Raw genomic sequence first — 19,685 nt, 5'->3', positions numbered from 1 at the left:
ATATTTCATTTCCTAACCCAGTGGCGCAGAATCGAATCTTAAGGCTCCAATAGTTGCCTGCTCAGGTTATGTTAAATGAACAAAAATTGGGAATCAAACTAATTAAGCTTAGTTATTCAGTGAAATATCTTTCTGAACTTACCCTGCAAGCTTCAGCTTAGTATCCAGTATGTATTATTAAGGATACTGTAACAGCCAGCTATTAAACAAGAATTACAAAAACCTATCCCTGATGATGCAGTCTATAGGGCTGTGAGTCTAATGGCCTGTTTGCCACTGGAATACCTCAGCAATGCAAGTTTCCAGCAATGATTTTGCATACAATAAGGATTTCTATGTAACAGTAAATTGATTACAAGTTTGGGTTGGGTGGAATTTTGCATAAGGGTAAGATTGCATGCTTCTGAATATGATTTTAAGTTATATTCTCTTTTTTGCAGATCAAACATTTGGAATCTACAGTTTTGACACTCAAACAGCAAAAACACTACAGCAGGTCAGCCATGCTGAAAGCTGCTGAACAGGAGAAGCTCTGTCTCAAGAAGGAATATGACCAGATTCAGAAAGATCTCAACAGGAGGGTAAACTAAAAACATGAGAAAATCAATATCACTCTTTTCTGATTAGGTTAGAGCAGACTAGAAAAGTTTCAGAGGGAAAAACAATGACTGCAGATGCTGGAAACCAAATTCTGGATTAGTGGTGCTGGAAGAGCACAGCAGTTCAGGCAGCATCCGAGGAGCTTCGAAATCGACGTTTCGGGCAAAAGCCTGATGAAGGGCTTTTGCCCGAAACGTCAATTTCGAAGCTACTTGGATGCTGCCTGAACTGCTGTGCTCTTCCAGCACCACTAATCTAGAAACGTTTCAGCCTTTTGATACAACAACATCCCACGTTACCTTAATTGGGTGTACACTGAGCAGAGATATGTGATCCAAAAAGCAAGCTTTGAAAAACTCTGGAGAGGACAATGGTGGCAAAGGATTTCAATTTGAAATGCCAATTATTGATGGGGGGAGAGAAATGAAAAGATTTGTGATAAGTGGAATGTATGCTGGGACATATTGCAGAAAGGTTTTGGAGAGGTCAGGTGGAATTTTAAAACTATAGCAAGGCTTGCAAATTCAGTAATGCTGTGAAACTGAGATGCCTGCAAAATATATATTTACTGAAGTGCTTATTCTGTTCAATGATTCCACACCAAGCCACCTCAGAAGGTTTACCTTTGCCTCCAACTCGCACTATGTCTAAGTGTAGATCCAACGTCTGCACCTGAAGCGGAGGGAGCACATTGACTGGTACATCCTGATAGTTTTGAAGGCATTGGTGTGTACCTCTTGGAGCTTTATGTTTACAGGGCCCTAGCTTGCTGAGTTTCCTGCACAACACAGGCTCCCACTCCCCAGCCAGAGGTCATTGAGGCAATGGGATCACTGTCAGGGCAGGTGGATATGGAAGATACAGAATCCCTACAGTGTGGAAATAGGTCCTTCAGCCCAACAAGTCCACACTGACCCTCCGAAGAGTACCACCCACACCCATTCCCCTATCCACTCTACATTTACCCCAGACTAATACACCTAACCTACACATCCTTGAATACTGTGGGTAATTTAGCATGGCCAATTCACCTAACCTACACATAGAGTCATAGAGTCAGATTGTAGGAGAAAACCAGAGCACCTGGAGGAAACCCATGCAGACACAGGGAGAATGTGCAAACTCCACACAGACAGTCGCCCGAGGCAAGAATCGAATGCAGGTCCCTGGCGCTGTGAGGCAACAGTGCTAACCACTGAGCCACCGTGCTGCCCCTTGGATGGGTGCTGTACCTCTGGAGTGGCCTGAGATGTAGCTACAGTGGTACATGTTTATAATGTATTTTTCCTGTGGCATCATCCTGTCGTCCTGAGATGCCTCACTGACCTGTTACCTTACTGACAGAGCAATAGAGTGTAGGTCCACATGTATATCAAGCAGATTTTGAGCATTCTGCTGAACCTTTTCCAAGGAGGTAGCCTAGCACCCGTGTGCTGGAGTCATCACTGTAATGGCAACATGGATGTTCCAGGCTACCAACAGGCTCTGGCACAGCTGCCTGGTGTTCCCTTGTCTCTCTGTCCAAGTTGAACATATCAGTCAGATCAGGATACAGAGCCCCATCTTCTTCATGGGGCTGAGCAGGTGCTTGATCTCTGGCAGTCTCTGAGTGTCACAGATCTCATGTATTTCTTCTACCATCAGCTATAGATGTACTCACCTGATTGTGTCCCCGAGTCAACTCTAGCTGATGTTGAGGTGTGATCTTATAGAGATTTATAAAATCATGAAGGGCATGGATAGGGTGAATTGCCAAAGTCTTTTCTCCCAGGGTAGGGGAGTCCAGAAGTAGAGGACATAGGTTTAAGGTGAGAGAGAATAGATTTTAAATGGACCTAAAGGGCAACTTTTTCTCGCTGAGAATGGTGTGTTTGTGGAACAATCTGCCAGACGAAGTGATGGAAGCTGGTACAGATACAATATTGAAAAGGTATCTGGATGGTTACTTGAATAGGAGGCGTTTAGAGGGATATGGGCCAAATGCTGGAAAATGGGACTGATTAATTTAAGATACCTGGTCAGCATGGACGATTTGGACTGAAGGGTCTGTTACCATGTTATACAACTCTGACTCTATGACTGTTTACCCACTGAGGTGACAGACTCTGAGGTTTCATTGTCTTCCTCAGAGGTATTACTGATATGGAGGGCCTCAGGTTGCAGCCTTGTTCACCATATGGAGTCCTGAGTGGCACTAGAGAGTGAATTAATTGGTAAAGGTACAGAAGGAATTATGCAGAGTTATGTGTTTGCCTTCTTGCACATCTGAGAAGATCAGACACAATAGTGCTTACTGGTAATTGGAGTCTCCCTGACAACAAACAAATGGTACCAATTTTACCTGGCTAGTTTGGTCCTTTCTTCAAAAAAGGAGAGGAGCTGGATCCAAGCCCCACCCCAACCAGTTTTAACACTCCAAGCCCAATTGACAGCCAGTTATTCCTGCAATGAGACCAAGAGAAGAATTTCACATGATAGGAATTAGTGTGAGCAGTTTGTGATCATGCATAACCTAGAGAGTTATTGAGATGTCCCCAGTGAGTAGGAATCAGAACAAGAAGAATTGGTATTTTGAAAGGATGTGATAGGTGTGAGCCTTTGAGTGCAAATCATGCATGTGATGCTCAGATTTTGAGGTTATGAGGTTTTTGAGATGCCAGCATAAGTGCACAGTTAGACCAAATGATGTCCCCTGTGACAATGTGGCTAGCAGAGAGAAGATTAGATTCCCTACAGTATCGAAACAGGCCCTTCAGCTCAACAAGTCCACACTGACCTTCCAAAGAGTAACCCACCCAGATCCCTATCCTGTATTTACCCTTGACTAATGCACAATGGGCAATTTAGCATGGCCAATTCACCTGACCTGCACATCTGTTGGATTATGGGAGGAAACCCACGCAGACATGAGGAGAATGTGCAAACACCACACAGATTCCAAGGCAGGAATCAAACCTGGATCCCTGGCACTGTCAGGCAGCAGTGCTAACCACTGAGCCACCGTGCTGCCCTTACAGGTACTTCACCCACCACACTGTTCTATATCTGCAAAATCTTCCTTACTGTCCTGTTTTGACAAAATCACCTTGATAAGTTGTTATGATCTCTCTACCTTAATTAGTTTGTACAGTTTTGGATTACTTATTATTTTGGTTAGACATTGTACTCTTATACCTATTATGTTTTTCTAGTCATTTGGTTTGTCTCCAGCACCACCTTATTTATAATTATTTGAAATTATTGTCTGCCTTATTTAATCAGATTATAGGTCATCCCTTCACTTGTTAGTCAGCTTTGACACTTTACACACATGGTCTTACACTCTTGATCACCTGCAAAGACCTATTATTCACCCTATCGACACTTCACTTGCACCATTTGTATGATTTTTTAAATCTCTCTGCCCATTGATCTCTTGGCCTTTAAATTCTGTGCCTGTGTGCTTCTCTCCCTTCAATTGATGAAGAGGCAATGCTCCAAAAGCTTGTGATTTCGAAGAAATCTGTTGGACTATAACCTGGTGTTGTCTGAGTTCTGACTTTTTCCATCCCAGTCAAATAATTTCAGAATTGAAAATCTCAGTCATCGTGTGGGACAAGTTGTCAAGGCAGACAACTTGAGTGATATAAGCGCTTGTCCCACACAATGACTGAGATTTTCAATTCTGAAATTAAGGTACAGCACCAAGTTCATTAGATGGCATCAAATCCTTCTAAGCCCAGGATAAGCTAGCTCAAATGATCATATGCTTGTCTACTCATTATCGTAGACAAGTTAGTCACACATGAGACTAGAAGTTCTTGCTATTAGTCATACCTTCTGAAGTTGTAGATTCTACTGCCACATTTAAAGGCTAGCTGGACACCACTTCACATGCTTCAAGACAGGAACTTAGCCTCAGCCTAATGTCAAAAGAGTAGGTTTGTTTGCTTTGGTATATTAAATCCTTTTTGAAAGGTAAGTCATGAAGATAAATATACAAAAAGCGGTATGGGGTGGTTTGGAATGGAGCATTGGTGTATACCAAGATGACTGTTCTAGCATTGCAACCATTGCAGGAAATGTCCAGATTTCATTGGGAACAGATATAAACCATAAAGAGTAATGTCATAGTTGACTGTGAAGGAAAGGCATCCAATAATTAATCCTTTCAAATGACACAAAGACACCCAAGAGAAATAGTGTATTTGTACTTGTCTAGTGTGTAATTGATGCACATGGATGAAAGAGGGTTGAGACCGTGGGCAAAATCTTGTGATAAATTTTATTATATGCCTTTAAGAAGTTACTGCATGTAATTTAAAATTAGAGTTTCATGAAGTGCTGTTGAATTCGGTTTTACAAAAACAAATAGATCTTGCGCAGTGCCGATGTTACTTAAGATTCTGATGCCACTATGCCCTCACAATCGGAAGCCGAGGCAGACTGCTGTCACATTTTTTTAAGAGTTCAATGTAGCCTATGTTTCTGACACAGAACTGTTTCTTCTGGCAGATTAAGTTAATTGTCTCACTTGAACATGAACTGAAAGTCCTCAATGTGGAGAATGAAATGCTGCGAAAAAAGCAGTCCAACCTGGAGAGTCAATTAATGGAAACTGGTGACAAGGTATGTACTGTAAGACTCAGAATAACATAGCAGCCTGGATTCTAATGATGGTGAAGGTGTTAGCGTTCATTGCCATTATACCACTGAGCTGATAGTCTTGTGGTGCAGCCTCTGGGCCAGAAGGTCTTGGGTGAAGTGCCATTTGCCCCAGTCAGGTGGTAGTGTCCCTATCTCTGAGCCATGAGGCCAAGACACAAGCCCCACCTGCTCCAGAGATGGGTGATAACATCTCTGAATAGGTTCATTCAAAAATATCAATGTTTCTCCATCGGATGGAGGATTCTCCATAATGCAGAAAACAGGAAACACTTTGGTTCACAAATCCAACTATATATATGTATTGTGAACCTGATAAGGTAGACTTCTTGATCCAACTTCCTGTGAGCATAAATTTCATCAGTAATTTGATTGCTTCATAATAAAGCCATTTCTTTACATGCTTATTTGTGTGCAGCCTCTCAATGCTGATCAGTTCATGAGAATTCTCAGTCTTATACAGTATTTCTATTTTAATTAAATGCTTACAGTGTTAAGGAGTGAAGCCTGACAAGGTCAACAAGCCTGCCCAAGTGGAACAGTTAATGCCAGCAAGCCTGACCAGAGCAGGCAAGCAAAGTTCACCTTGAGGGGGTGGCAATTACCAGTGGCATTATTGCTGGACTCGTAATCCAGAAACCCAAGTGATGTTCTGGGGACCCAGGTTCAAATCCCACCATGGCAGATGATGGAATTTGATTTCAATACAAATCTGGAATTAATGCTGATTGTTGGAAAAGCCAATCTGGTTCATTAATGTCTTTATGAAGGCAATTGCCATACTTACCTAGTCTGGCCTACATATCACTTCAGACTCTTGGGCAATTAGGGATGGGCAATAAATGTTGGTCGAGTCAACAATGCCCACATCCCATGAAAAAAAGAAAGGCAGCTCAACTCAAAAGGAAATCTTCTTCTGTGGTTGTATTCTGTCCCATACCAACTTTTTGTAAAAAGCTATCAGATTTGTCCAGTCCCCTAGTTATGATGAAAGATCAGTAACCTAATGGTGCCACTGAGTGATGTAGCTCCATTTGTGATTTGCATGTGAACCTTGGCTGACATTTGAGAAGCAGCACCACTCTGGTACCACAGCACTGGTAACTAATTATTTGGTAGCTGCATTGAAGTGGCAGACATTGATTGCACATGAGATTTCAGATGAAGGTGCCTGACTCTCATCTCCTGTGCTGCAGCTCTATGCTATGGCAATCTTTCAATGCTACCTTAAGCTCATCAGAGTTCGGAGCATTGACTAGAAAGCAGTGTCTTCCATGGTAGAGTGCAGCAGAACATTCATCCTCTTGTAGCGCTGGACCTAAGTCCTCTTGAGCCATCCACAGTTGCTGCCCTTCCTCGGCCACCTCTGTCCAGACTGCCTCAGTAGTCAATATGGCCTGTTGTGGCCTTCAATAGGGATATCTCGTTGCCATGCAAAGAACTTCCTTTCTCTCAATGACAGTCTTCAGAAGAATATTCTGTCAGTTGCTTCCTTTACATATAGCTTATATGACCATGTTATATGGCAGTGATAGCAGTGAAACCATTCAGAAAAAAAAATTTGTTTTGTTCATCATGTCTTATTGAGTGTATAAAGTCACACTCTGGCTTGTAGGTAGTGAGCACTATTGGATATTGAGCACAAATAACATTTCCGTTTGAATATTAGAAATTACAGCACTAGCCTTCTCCAAACACAAGGCACCAATGTGTGCAATAGGAAGCAAAATTACAAATGTGAACATTAACTTTTAGTGAAAGCTGAAGTTTCTGACTATGGTACTTTTGCTGGAACCTGTAATTGAAGGAATCTAAAATAGGTTTCCTTATTTGTACCATAGCTACAAATTTAGCTAGAAGTCAGAAGAACAATTTAGGAAGCCAAGATCCCTTTATAGCCTGCAAGCTGGAAGTCAAAATATCTGTAAATGGAGAATTATAAAACAAAGAGATTATTTTGAAGTTCCTGTTTCCAGCATCTGTAGTATTTTGCCTTTATGTAATATAATGAAAGTATTTTAAATAATTACATAATGATGCATTTACCTAATCTGTTTGTGTACTCAGTTGCTACAGTCAAATTCAAGCCTGACATTTAGCCAGTCACAGAATCTTCGAGAACTACAACAACTGCGAGAACAAATCTGCACCATGGTTCCAAAAGACCAATTAGCTCAGCTTCAGCAATGTTTAAGCCATGAGGAAGTTCAACGTCATCAACTGCAAGAGCAACTAGACAAGAAAGTCATGGAAAACAATACACAACAGGTAAATACCAAGTAATTATCTAGATTGTATGCACGGTATCAAACATTTCATCTGCATGTTTAGAAATAATCGAGGTAATTTTGAAAAATCTAAGTTACTGTGCTGATGTACTTTGTATTCTTACTGATAATTGTCTTAGATTTTAAGTAGACAATAATCCTATGTTAATTACAATAAGAGCATTAAAATTCTAAATTATTATGGCAATTTGTGCGATAATCTTACATTTCCTTTACAATTTGTGTTCAATTCTTTAAAGGAAATTATTTAATTTTTGTACTACAAAATAACAGATTAGGTCTGCAATATACTTACTGATGCTTTTCACGGAGTGTGAATAATGATCAGACCACATTTGGAATATTATGAGTAGTTTTGAGTCCCGTATGTAGGGACGGATGTGCTGGCTTTGGAGTGACATTTACAAGAATGATCCTGAGGATGAAGGGCTCTCATTAGAGGAGCAGTTGAGAACTCTGACCAATTGAGAGTCTGTCCTCTATGGAGTTTGGAAGGATGAGGGAGATCTCATTGAAACTTACAGAATACTAAGAGGCCTGGATAGAGTAGACGTGGAAAAGATGTTTCTACTAGTAGGAGAGACTAGGACCTGAGAGCTCAGCCTCAGAGTGAAGGGACAACCCTTTAGAATTAAGATGAGGAGGAATTTTTTCAGCCAGAGGGTAGTAAATGTGTTGAACTTATTGTTGCAGAAGGCTGTGGAGGCCAAGTCATTGAGTGTAGTTAAGACAGATTCAGATAGGTCCTTAATTAGTAAGGGGATCAAGGGTTACAGGGAGAAGGCAGGAGAATGAGTTTGAGAAACATATCAGCCATGATTAAATGATGGAACAGATCTGATGGGCTGAATGGCCTCATTCTGCTCCTATATCTTATTATCTTATGGTCAATGTGGTACTAAACATTTTTTATTCCAACCTCAATGAAATATTTTTACTTTAATCCTTGGAACACTAAAAGTGTGGTTTACTTAGTTCCATTGGTACCAGCCTATTTGCGTCAGAAAAGGAACGCTGTTGATTTAGTTCAGCATTTGTATGTTTTCAGATGAAGAAAATTGCAGTGGTTATAGGCTTATTTTATACCTCATACATTGCTCAGATTGCAGGATACACTTGATACACTTGACAAATTAGATTTTATTGGTGTTTTTTTCTGATGGCATCATTAGTCTTTTATAAAAGTATACTTCAGGTGCATAATTAAATTATGCCATTTATTCTTAATTCATTCAGTGTTTAAGTTTATTTGATCTTAATCAGCAATAAGAACACATGCTTTTGGTCATCATCAACAAAAAGAAATTCCCCGGCACTTAGAATGTGATGGAACTTCAATTGTCAGGGCTTCGACTATTTTTCGTCTTAATTCCATGAAAGAATGGAATCTTTAATTCTGAGCAACACAGCTGATCTCTCAGCTTACAGCAGTCACCAGAATCCCACAGCCTTTCCTCATCTCGAGATGAGTTTAAGTGTAATACTCATGTGCTTTCACGTAACCTTTAAAAGTACTAATGTCTGTTAAACTGTCTTTAAATCCAAAATAGAACATACCTGTTTAAATGCATGTTTTATTGATAGATCAGTTAATGAAATAGCTGTTGTAGCATTAGCTGGTTTTACCAGCTGGGCTTAGCAGAGGTAGATAATCTTGCTGACGACATCCATTCTGGTGAATGAAAAAATCAGACTATTTAAAGTTCAGAACAATCATTAGTGTAATTTGGCAATTCTTGATTGTTCACCAATATTAAATATATCCTAAATTTAGCATGTCATGATTTACCCAGCCATTTTAACTGAATTGACATGAATAAATGATGATAATGACTGATTAATCAAGTTATAGGAAAATCAGTCATCTCTAAGCTGTGTTCATATGCATATCACCAAACATAAACCATTGATAGGAGATATCCTTTTGGTTTGCAGTTGGAATATGGTCCAAGGAAACCTAGGAAGTTAACTGCGAATGAAACATATTCATACTAACTTTCCCTCTAATTGCAAAGCTTTCTGTAAGATCCTAAGTATGCCATACACAAATGTTTGCCCTTTAAGTTACCAGCATGTGACAATGCAAAAGATTTCAAAGAGCCTGTATACATCATATCAGCAGCACACGTACCTTGCTAGAGCTCCAGAAAAATCATGAAATTCAGCAGCTGTATAAATGTGAGCATAAAGAGAACTCCTTCTATGTAGAGCAACAAGATAGGTGAATTCTGAGAACAAAGGATATTCAAAAGATTGAACGCTTGCATCTGAAAGCTGCATCAATTAAAATTACTTGCAAGAGCTCCTCCAGTGACTCAACTCAACTGATTAAGCTGATAATAACTAAACTGTGCAACTCAGAAAGGTCCAACTTTGACCTTCATGGTGCCTGTATTAAATGCTTTGCACAAGGGAGGTTGTAATGTTAGCCTTGGCACCTTGGTTTAAGGAGATAGCATTTGCCAGAATTTGATCCATGTTAAGGGTCCCCTACTGAAAATGTAGATAATTATGAACATAATGAAAAGATCCAGCCTTGGTGTGATTATCTTGCAGAAGTATCATTTATTCCAATACATGAAGAAAATGATTTTATCAAAACAAAGCATTGCAATTTTCTGGTTATAGTTTAAATTTTGGTGCAGGTAAATTTACTGAAACAGATATGTGTTTAATTTGCTTTGCCTGTAATGGGTTTTGTATTGGTGATTTGAAGCAATGAATTGTTGGGGTTTAGGCAGATCTTACATAATACAGGGTGAAGTGCATCACTTCCATTCTTTCTATAGGCCCTACCACCGGAGCAACGAGCTGTGCATGCTGATACCTACAGGAGGATTGGGCACTTGTGAAGGTTTTCATTGTAAACAGCTTTTTATCATAAATAGAAATTATTCTCAGAACTAAAAGAATATTTACACTTAAGTTTTGGAGGAAAAAAATTGTTATAAATTATTCTTAAGTATTTGACATAGAAATGTGATTTTTAATCAGATCAATTTTTGTACAAGTGTTCTGTGTAATATGTGTGTTGAATTTTATTTAAGAAAATATTTAACTTCTCTAGCATTGTAGATATTCATCACAACTCTTAATCATGTATTTAAGTTTTCAATTTCCACATAAATTTAATTTGTTTTAATTTATTTCATGTCTTCAAGAATAAATTGTCATATGTTTATTTGCAGCCATAAATTTTGAACAATGAGTTATATTTGACATTATTACCAGAAGTATTTTGGAGAATGTATGAATGGTCATGATTTGTGCCTGTTCTGAGAAAAAAAAATTATAAATGTTAGCCTCTCATTTTGAAATTTTATCTTTCTTTTCTGTACCTTCACATGAATTTTGATGTTATTAATAATTCCATTTTTTTATGTTTTGTATATCTACTGCCTAAATGAGAAAATACTTTTCTTTATAATCATTTTCAGTTTCCTGATGATCCCTCCCTTCCACTTTTTTAGTTTTGCAATAAATCTGTGGTTTTTAATTTGTATCTGTGTGATTTTATATATAATTTGGTTTTTCTCTGTAAATGATGCAACATTTTAATTAATAATGTAGTGCAAACAATTTGAAATATCATGTTTTATGCAGATTTCCATACTATCAAATCTCCCAGTTCAAATTTTTTTGTCTCAACCATTGTATACATTAATCATGATAAATCGATTTCTATTGCTGTGTTGATGCACGTAACTCCACTAGTCAGCTATGCCTTGATTCCAGGATGATGTCTACACAGGGTTACAAGTTTCTGCTGTTGATCTTCATGTGACGTTAACAGGCTGATTCTTAACCTGCAGATCTTTGGGCACATGGGGCGGGATATTCACAATATCTGAAATGCAACATTTGCATCCTTTTCTTTCCTTCTTGGTTGCTGCTCAGCCTCATCAGTAAGATATTGGGACTCAAAGCATGTTGCAGTTTGTGGGGCAGGTGAAACATTTGGAAATATTCTTGTGAAAGATTGGTGATATGGTTTTCACAGTCATGAATGTTAATGGTGCAGCGTGTCAGGATAATGCTTTTTTTGTCCTCCACTGGAACACAGGCTAGTTAAGATTCGAGAAAACAGAACCTGGTGATAGAAATGTTGTTCAGCATGGACACAGTGTCCTATCTATCAAATTTGATTTTGCAGGAGTTTTAACCTGAAAGCTCACGGAACTGGCTTCAAGAAAGTCATGAGTGTTCATTCAATAGCCTTGCCATTTGAATCTGCAGAACATGGCAAGGAATCTCTGGTTGAATTTCTTTAATGTTCTTATGTGTCACTGATACACAATCCCAGCCTCTCTGCAATACAATCTCCTTACTCAATAAAAATTTTTAATGTTATTTATTTTTAATTTATCTCGTAAATGTTTGTGTTAGTTACAACTTAATTGATTTGAACTCAGAACTCGCTTTCAGATGAATGTTAGAGCAATTCAAAAATGTTGTTGACCTGACTTTCTGACCTCTTATTTGTAACCTCAACTGACCTGGTTTTCTCTCACTCCAAATATTAGTCATTTAGGAATATTTTAGAGAATGTTTCAGCAAAGTGAACAATACCATAAGCATAGTGCTTTCCATTTTAGTTTTGCTTTGGTAGAAGTTCAAACATGTAGCATTAAAACTCCTCTTCCATCAAATGTTATCTATATTTTAAGGATTTTGTTATAGTTTTTTAACAATTAGGAGTAAATTTAATTTTTATTGTTTAGGAGGCATATGAACGACTGCTAAAAAAGATGGAAGAAAGGATGCAGGATGTTGAAAATAAGTTAAGGAACATGAAGTTACTTCTTCAGGACAAAGTCATGCAACAGAAAGAACAAGTAAGTTGTGCTTAATAATTAGACTTTCATGAAGACAGTTAGATTGCTAATTTTCAATTACTGTTAAAACATGAGATAACGTTGTAATAGATTTCAGCTCTACTTCTTTCCAAAAAAAAAGGAATATACAATACTTTAACCTGGCATTTATTTTTAAATTAAAGAAAAACATAAAGCTAGATTTAATGATCCTTCACCAACTGGTTTGAAATGGGCAGGTGTGGACGTTAATTCCAGCAGGCACATGTCCTCCACAAATCTGCCCATCTACATCAGTTGCAATTTAACCAGCAGTGGGGGTGAGGGGTGGGGTAATGTCATTCTGAGGCCCCTAAGCAAACAGTCAGTGGCCACATAAAGGTTTCAGGTCACCGTTGCCAAGATCCAATCGGTCAAGGAAGGCATATACTTAACAAGCAGTCAGGCAGCTTTCCCCTAGCAGGTTGTTGGTGCCCCTCCTTAACATGTTCCCTGGATCTGATATTAATCCCCCATCAAAGGTTACCTTCCTATTGTCTTTCTACAGTGGCTCTCCAATTTTCTCGTTCCCCCCTTACCAGGACCTTGTAGCTTGGCCCTGGTTAAACTTAAAAAAAGATTTTTCTAATGTAAATCTCTTTAAACAGACAACAGAGATAATGGTGTGTTTTTTTTTAACTTTAGTTACTGTTGCTTTACAGCTGTCCAAGAATGCTAAAGCAGATGAAAAAGTCAAAGATTTATATGTTGAAAATGCTCAACTCCTCAAGGCCCTTGAAATGTCTGAACAGAGACAGAAGACAACAGAGAAAAAAAACTACCTGCTTGAAGAAAACATTGCAGGCCTTAATAAAATTCTCAAGGACCTATCAGCATCATCATTGTCTATGGCCTCAACCCGTTATTCACCCTAATACATTCTATTTAAAAGATCATATGATACATAGCAAAGAATCCCAACATTTGAAATACTAATGCACTTTATCAGATGAATATTTCTGTTACCAAGTGCTTAGTTTTTCCAAGACTTATTTTGTGAATTTTAGAAAGAAATCATAGATAAAGGTGCTGGGCAAGTATTACAAAATACTGCCCTAAACTGTTGGTTTCAAAAGATTGGTGCACTTCACTACTCATTATTTAATTTCCAAAATAAATTATATGTTCAATAATCAGAAATGAAATGCTACTTACTCTTTGGAGAGCATGTCAATTTTTTAAGAAAACTGTTTACGAATAAAATATTTGGTTTGATTAAGTTTTAAACATCTCGGGCCAAAGAATGCTATAACTAGGAGTAAAAGCCAATCAGATGCAGTTGATATGCTGGCATTCTGAAAATAAATGTATCTGTAAATATGACCAACTCTGGCTTCTGTATTATCTAAAGTATTACTGCTGATAATTTAAACATAATGAAAGATTGTGGATGTGTAACTTGTATAGTTTGTATGTTAGAATGTAAATGTGAATCAATGAAAAAGTCATGTGTTCTTGAGAAAATAATGTAAATACTGTTATTTAATGTTTTACTATGCAGAACAATCCACTTGAGCCTGTGACAGTATTCACATTTCAAATTCCTGGAAGATCCGTTAACTTGCAGAATTTCAAGATGTGTCATGCCTAATATTTAATTTTGTACTAAATAAACATTATTTGTATTACAGAAGACAAAACCTCTTACGTTCAAACTAATATCATACAAGTTACTTGTTTATGACTTTTATAAACTTTAAGGATAAAGTTTCAACAAGGTAGCTCTGTCAGTTGATAAAGAATCCAGTACTTCTCATGACTTGATCTGGATAATTAAAATCCCAGCTGTTTAAAGCAGTAGTTATTCCCATAAAATGAATACTGACTGCTAGTTTATGGAAAAACAATTTTTTTCAGTTGCATTAAACCCAAACTTGAAGCTGCATAAAACTCTGCTTTTTAAATAGACTTTATTATAGGAATAATATTTATATAATATATACACATGTAAATCATTATGTGTAGCCCATATTTGAAAATTTTATATCTATTTGAAATCATAAAAGTGAAAGTCACAGTGATGAAAAGGTGATTTTCTCTATTTTCCTTTGCTAATCAGTGTTGAACCCTCCAAATTGAGATGGGACAATTTAGAACTTTAGACATTCAACTTAAATGACGATGACACAAAGTTTTAATTTTTTTGCATCGTTCAACAGAGATTTCACAGATGTGATATGGAACTACAACACTGAGTTAAGCTCCACATCTAGATTTACCTTAAGCTCAAAACTTCATTGGGATTGTGCCTTCTGGATAAAATGTTAGACTATGGCTACATATTCCTAGCCAGAGTATCTTTAACACTAGGTTCTCTTACTATTTTGACAACATTGTAACATTGAAATGTGGCATTGCTACTTTTAATTCAGATGCAAAATTCAGGTTTTCATCTATATTTAAACTTCTCAATTGTCTCATTTCTCATTACTTCCAACCTCCCACAGTCCTAGAGCAAGCCATTGTCCAAAGAGACCTTTCTTGTGCATAATTGAATGTATCTCTGATTCACACGACATGATGAATGATATCCTGCAAGCGTCTGTGTTCATGCCTCAATTTTTATATCAATTACTTCGGTGAGAAATGAAAGCATGGTAGCTAAATTCACGGGTGATACCTGTACAAGTAGGAATGTATATTGTGAAGGAGATATGACCAAGCTGTTGGTTGCAGACAGATATAGTTAGGTTGACTGGGCAAAAATCAGGCAAATGTCACATGATATGGGAAAATGTGATGTTCATTTTAACAGGAGGAATTAAAGCGGAGTATAATTTAAATGGATAATGACAGTGGAATTCTGTGGTACAGAGGGATTTAGATGTCCTCGTGCATGAGTTACAAAATGTTGATATGCAGCTACAGCCCAGAGGCAAGAAGACTTACGGGATGTTATCCTTCATTACCAGGGAAATTGAATATAAAAGTAGGGATGTTATGTTTCTGTTATACAGGTGTTAGGGAAGTCTTGTATTCTGAACGTGGTTTTGGTCTCCTTGTTTTTAAATGAATTGGAGTTTGTGCAGAGCAGTTTTACTACATTGATACATAGAATGAATGGGTGGTCTTATGAGGATGGATTGGACAAGCTGGGCTTGTTTATACTGGAATTTGGAAGAGTGAGGAGTGATCTGATTGAAGTAAATAGGATTCTGAATAAGGTGGATATGAAAAGGAATTTCCTCTTATCCAGAACTACAAGGTACTGGTTTAAAATTAGGGATCACCCTTATAGGACAGAGATTATGAGAATTTTGTTTTCTCTGTTGGTTGTGTGACTTTAGAATTGTCTGCCTCAGGGGAGGCCAAGCCATTAAATATTTTTAAGGCAGAGGCAGATAGCTTCATATTATTGCTGGGGAATCAAAGGCTGTTGGGAGTAGATGGGAATGTGAAATTCAGGATACAAACATACCTATGACCCTAATGAATGGAAGCAGGTTTGAAAGTCCAAATGATCTACTTCTGCTCCTAAGTCGTTTGTTTGTATGTTTCTCTGATGCTGCTTTTTGTTTCTGCATTCTCCCTTCTAACCATTATTGCCAGCCAATGTTTCAACAGCCTCAACATTACACTCTGGACATTTTCCCTAAAGCCTTCAGCACCCATCTTTCTCCTCTAAAACCTTCCTTCAAACTTGTATTTCTGACTGAGCTATTGGCCAAATTTCTATATCCAAATTTCTATATTGTATATTGCTCCAGACATTTCTGCATGTTGAAGGTGTTATTTAAGTGTAATTTGTTAATGTTGGAAACTCATGGAAGATTGTCATTTGAAATATTTCTTAAGATGTGCCCTTTGAATTCTGTTTCAAACTTAATCAAGAAGACGGAATTAAGTAAAGAAATTGAAAAGGTTGGGTAGGTGACATTTAAATTATACTGTCTGTTAGTCCTACTGCTCTTTTTGGAAACCACATAAAGCTTTTCTTTAATAGTAACAGCCCGTGTGAAGGTCCTACTTAATTGTAAGATCTCTTTTACAGATAAATATGTGTAATCATGAAAAATATTAAATTGGCAACCTAATTATCCAATAAAATTAACTACCCATTCTGAAGACAATATTTGAATCCTGTTACATTTCTCTAATGTGCTCTGTCAAAAGCCAGATGTGTCATTGTATGCTGATGCTTCATTATGAACCATATTCTTGGCAATCTTTGTCAGTTGTGGCTTCCACTCTCAGTGGCAGGGTGAAGAGGCAGGTCCCATGTTTACCTCAGCCAGAGCAGGAATCAATTCTCTGCTATTGGCATAATCTTGAACAACGTACTAGCCATCTATCCAACTAAGGTAATCAGTTCCTTCAATTCACCACTGTAGCTGTTACTTCTTATTCAGTGTAAAATGAGCGATATCTTTTTACAATATGTATGTGTGTGTAATATCTTTATAATTTATTTTCACAACTTATTGTCATTTTTTTCCCTTAGGATGTTCCATGTTTGTTGTAGAAGAGTGTAAGAGTCTGGAAGTGTTAATGCAGAGATGTGCCCACCACTATGATGGTTTCATTTTGACATGGTGGGAAAACAGCTTAAAGGAGTGAGATGTAACAACTAGACCTTCCTCATCATCTCTAACTATGTTTATCACTTCAATGTAATGTGTACCTAGTTGTTCCCATGTAATAAACTACATCTTGTTTAAAACAAGAGCCTCTTCTCTTCAGACTATCAGGTAACTTTCCTCCACTATACTAGATGAAGCAAGCCCTTTACATCTGTACACGGAGAGGACAGTGGCATCAAATTGATCTAATAGTGAGTAGTACAATGCATGTACAACATGATGGGCAGCAGTATTGATTGCTCAATCAAGAATTAGGAAGCACCATTCTAAACTTGATATGCTATAAATCTTTCATTCACAATTGAAACATAAAACTATGAACAAAGTGTAAAACTTCACAATGTAGACTGAATTACATTCATGCTTTCTAATCCAATTATGTTCGTATTCTAACATTCTTCACCAGAGCACCACAGTCAGTCTTATGCTCTGCCATAAGAAATAGACTGGTAATAGTACCAAAAATATTATATCTATGCACATCACTGCTCTGAATATGTAACTACTTTCCACATTTTTGTTGCATTATGTGCCTATCAAAATAAGAGGAGTGAGAGGCATTAAATTTCTAGTTTAATATTAAAGATTCCTAAGTTCAAGTATAAGCACACCTATTCTTCCTCCACCTCAATCTTAGTCCTTCACTTTGACCATTTTTATATTTAGAGCCACTTTGGACTGAAATATGGTTGTTTAAATTAACTTAGGGGGCAATCCACACAGCCATGAGTACTGTAACAATGGTGAGTGAAGACAAAATGACAAGGTCGAAAATTGAAATTCTTGATATCGAGCGAAAACACAGTCTGTTTGGGAATCTTGCTACGGAGTGGCTTAGGGCCCATTTAAATTCAATTACATTTCGCTATTTCTGAATCTTATCTCATTGTATGCAGTTTGCTATCTTCTCAGGCAGTGCAGAGAAGCTAAATAACAATAATTGCTAATATAAAAATCTGAGCAAATACCTGACAGATGCAGATCTCTGTTTGCCCTCCTCAAGTGTCTGTCTCTGTTAGCATTCTCCAACATCTCAGGCACATTGTATGGACAGCAACCACATGAACACCCAGATGCCCAATTCCCAGCCCCATTCTTGGAGGTTGACATTGGATATGCACTAAGTCACCACATTATACTGGTATCCTCACAATAAGAGTCCACCACTTCAGCTTTACAGTCTGAAACCGACAAACACCTTTAAATTCTACTGCTAAGCCATTGCTCACAGAAGCACCCATTTCACACTTCTCAGTTGCTTTTATAATGCTCACTCATTTTGTGCTTACTTGAATGGTCACCTTTCCTGTCCTTTGCCTTTTTGAGCATTGCTGCATCTATCAGAGCTCACCGTAATTCTGTCACAATTTGCCTATTAGTGCAGGCACAAATCCAGGCAGTTTATTGTGGTTCTAGATTAGAGTGGTGCTGGAAAAGCACAGCAGTTCAGGCAGCATCCGAGGAGCAGGAATATCGACGTTTCGGGGAAAAGTCCTTCATCAGGAATAGTTTATTGTGGTTGTCAGTATATGATCAGTCAACAGTATGACATCGTGCTTCATCAATGTCACATCTGCAGTACATGCCAGCAACTTATGCAACATATGGAATGTGCTTCAACCAATGGCCATTGCTCAGTGTTTAAGGGGAATAGTCCTTAGGAAGACTGTTGTCAGTAAGAGTACTGCCACTATCAGTCAAGAGTATTGTTTGAGCTAAGAGTAGGGATTGGGCATGTTCAGTATAATGCAAAACCTGGTCTGTTCTAACATATTTCTGCTTTAATTATTGATCTATAGCCTCAATGCTTCTGGACATGTTGACTGCTTTCCTGAGAGTAGGTTTCTCCTCGCTGAGTAGATCTGCTTTCATTGTGCTCTTATCTCAATACAAACCTGTTGTTAATTAAATCAGATTAATGTTAAGCAAAGTCACAAAATATTGTCAGCTGCATTAATGACTTCACTTATCAATCAATGAACTCTTGTTTATACTGGGCCCAAATAATGAATATGGAGTATTCAAAAATTGAAATCGCTTGAGATTCAAAACATGTCTTAAGGGCTTTCAAAATTTTGGCTATTTTTTTTCTTCTTTTATTCTGAGAAATTCTGGGTGGATACACTTCAAAATAATCTATTCCCAACAGTGATAAAAATTTAGCTACTCTTAGCTACTCTGGTTTGTTAAGTAGATTCTGGATTAGAGTGGTGCTGGAAAAGCACAGCGGTTCAGGCAGCATCCGAGGAGCAGGAAAATCGATGTTTTGGGCAAAAGCCCTTCATCAGGAATAGAGGCAGAGTGCCTGAAGGGTGGAGAGATAAATGAGAGGAGGGTAGCGGTAGGGAGAAAGTAGCAGAGTACAATAGGTGAGTGGGGGTGGGGATGAAGGTGATAGGTCAGGGAGGAGGGTGGGGGAAGGTAGCAACGATTTTACCTGGTTTGTTAAGTAGGTGTATTGTAATTATAGAATTGTGTAATGCACATAAGAAAACTGCCAGTTCCATTACATAAAATCTTTCATTTAGACCACTTATAGGAGAGAAAAAAATGCTTCATCGTGCCTTACACTACGTTTCAGTTGTGGCATGCTTTTTCATTCTTCTTCAGTTTCTTTCAGTTACTTGAAGTAGCTTTCACAGGTTTGAACATTTCTGTGCCTTTGTCAGTAGCTGTGCTTTTTAACAGCTCTCCACCACTCATTCTCAGCTAATCTTCTG

The 19,685-nt window shown here is 37.9% G+C and overlaps 1 protein-coding gene across 4 annotated transcripts in view; it reads left to right on the top strand.

The window, feature by feature from the left end:
• The window catches only part of nin (ninein (GSK3B interacting protein)), a 193,682-nt gene extending 176,634 nt beyond the window's left edge, over positions 1–17,048 (top strand). For 2 of the 4 annotated variants that reach the window (XM_072568685.1, XM_072568686.1), the window contains 5 exons: positions 441–581; positions 5,095–5,208; positions 7,312–7,512; positions 12,254–12,367; positions 13,048–17,048. In XM_072568685.1, coding sequence (XP_072424786.1) covers positions 441–581; positions 5,095–5,208; positions 7,312–7,512; positions 12,254–12,367; positions 13,048–13,260 — 783 coding nt within the window. In that variant the 3' untranslated portion in view covers positions 13,261–17,048. Of the gene's footprint in view, positions 1–440; positions 582–5,094; positions 5,209–7,311; positions 7,513–10,321; positions 10,927–12,253; positions 12,368–13,047 lie in introns of those variants that run through there. The other 2 variants (XR_011960443.1, XM_072568687.1) reach the window with 2 other exon arrangements.
• The last annotated feature ends 2,637 nt before the right edge of the window (positions 17,049–19,685 follow it).

This window comes from Chiloscyllium punctatum, chromosome 4 (assembly GCF_047496795.1).
Source record: "Chiloscyllium punctatum isolate Juve2018m chromosome 4, sChiPun1.3, whole genome shotgun sequence".
NCBI lineage: Eukaryota > Metazoa > Chordata > Chondrichthyes > Orectolobiformes > Hemiscylliidae > Chiloscyllium > Chiloscyllium punctatum.
This window is presented reverse-complemented; position numbering and strand designations above follow the sequence as displayed.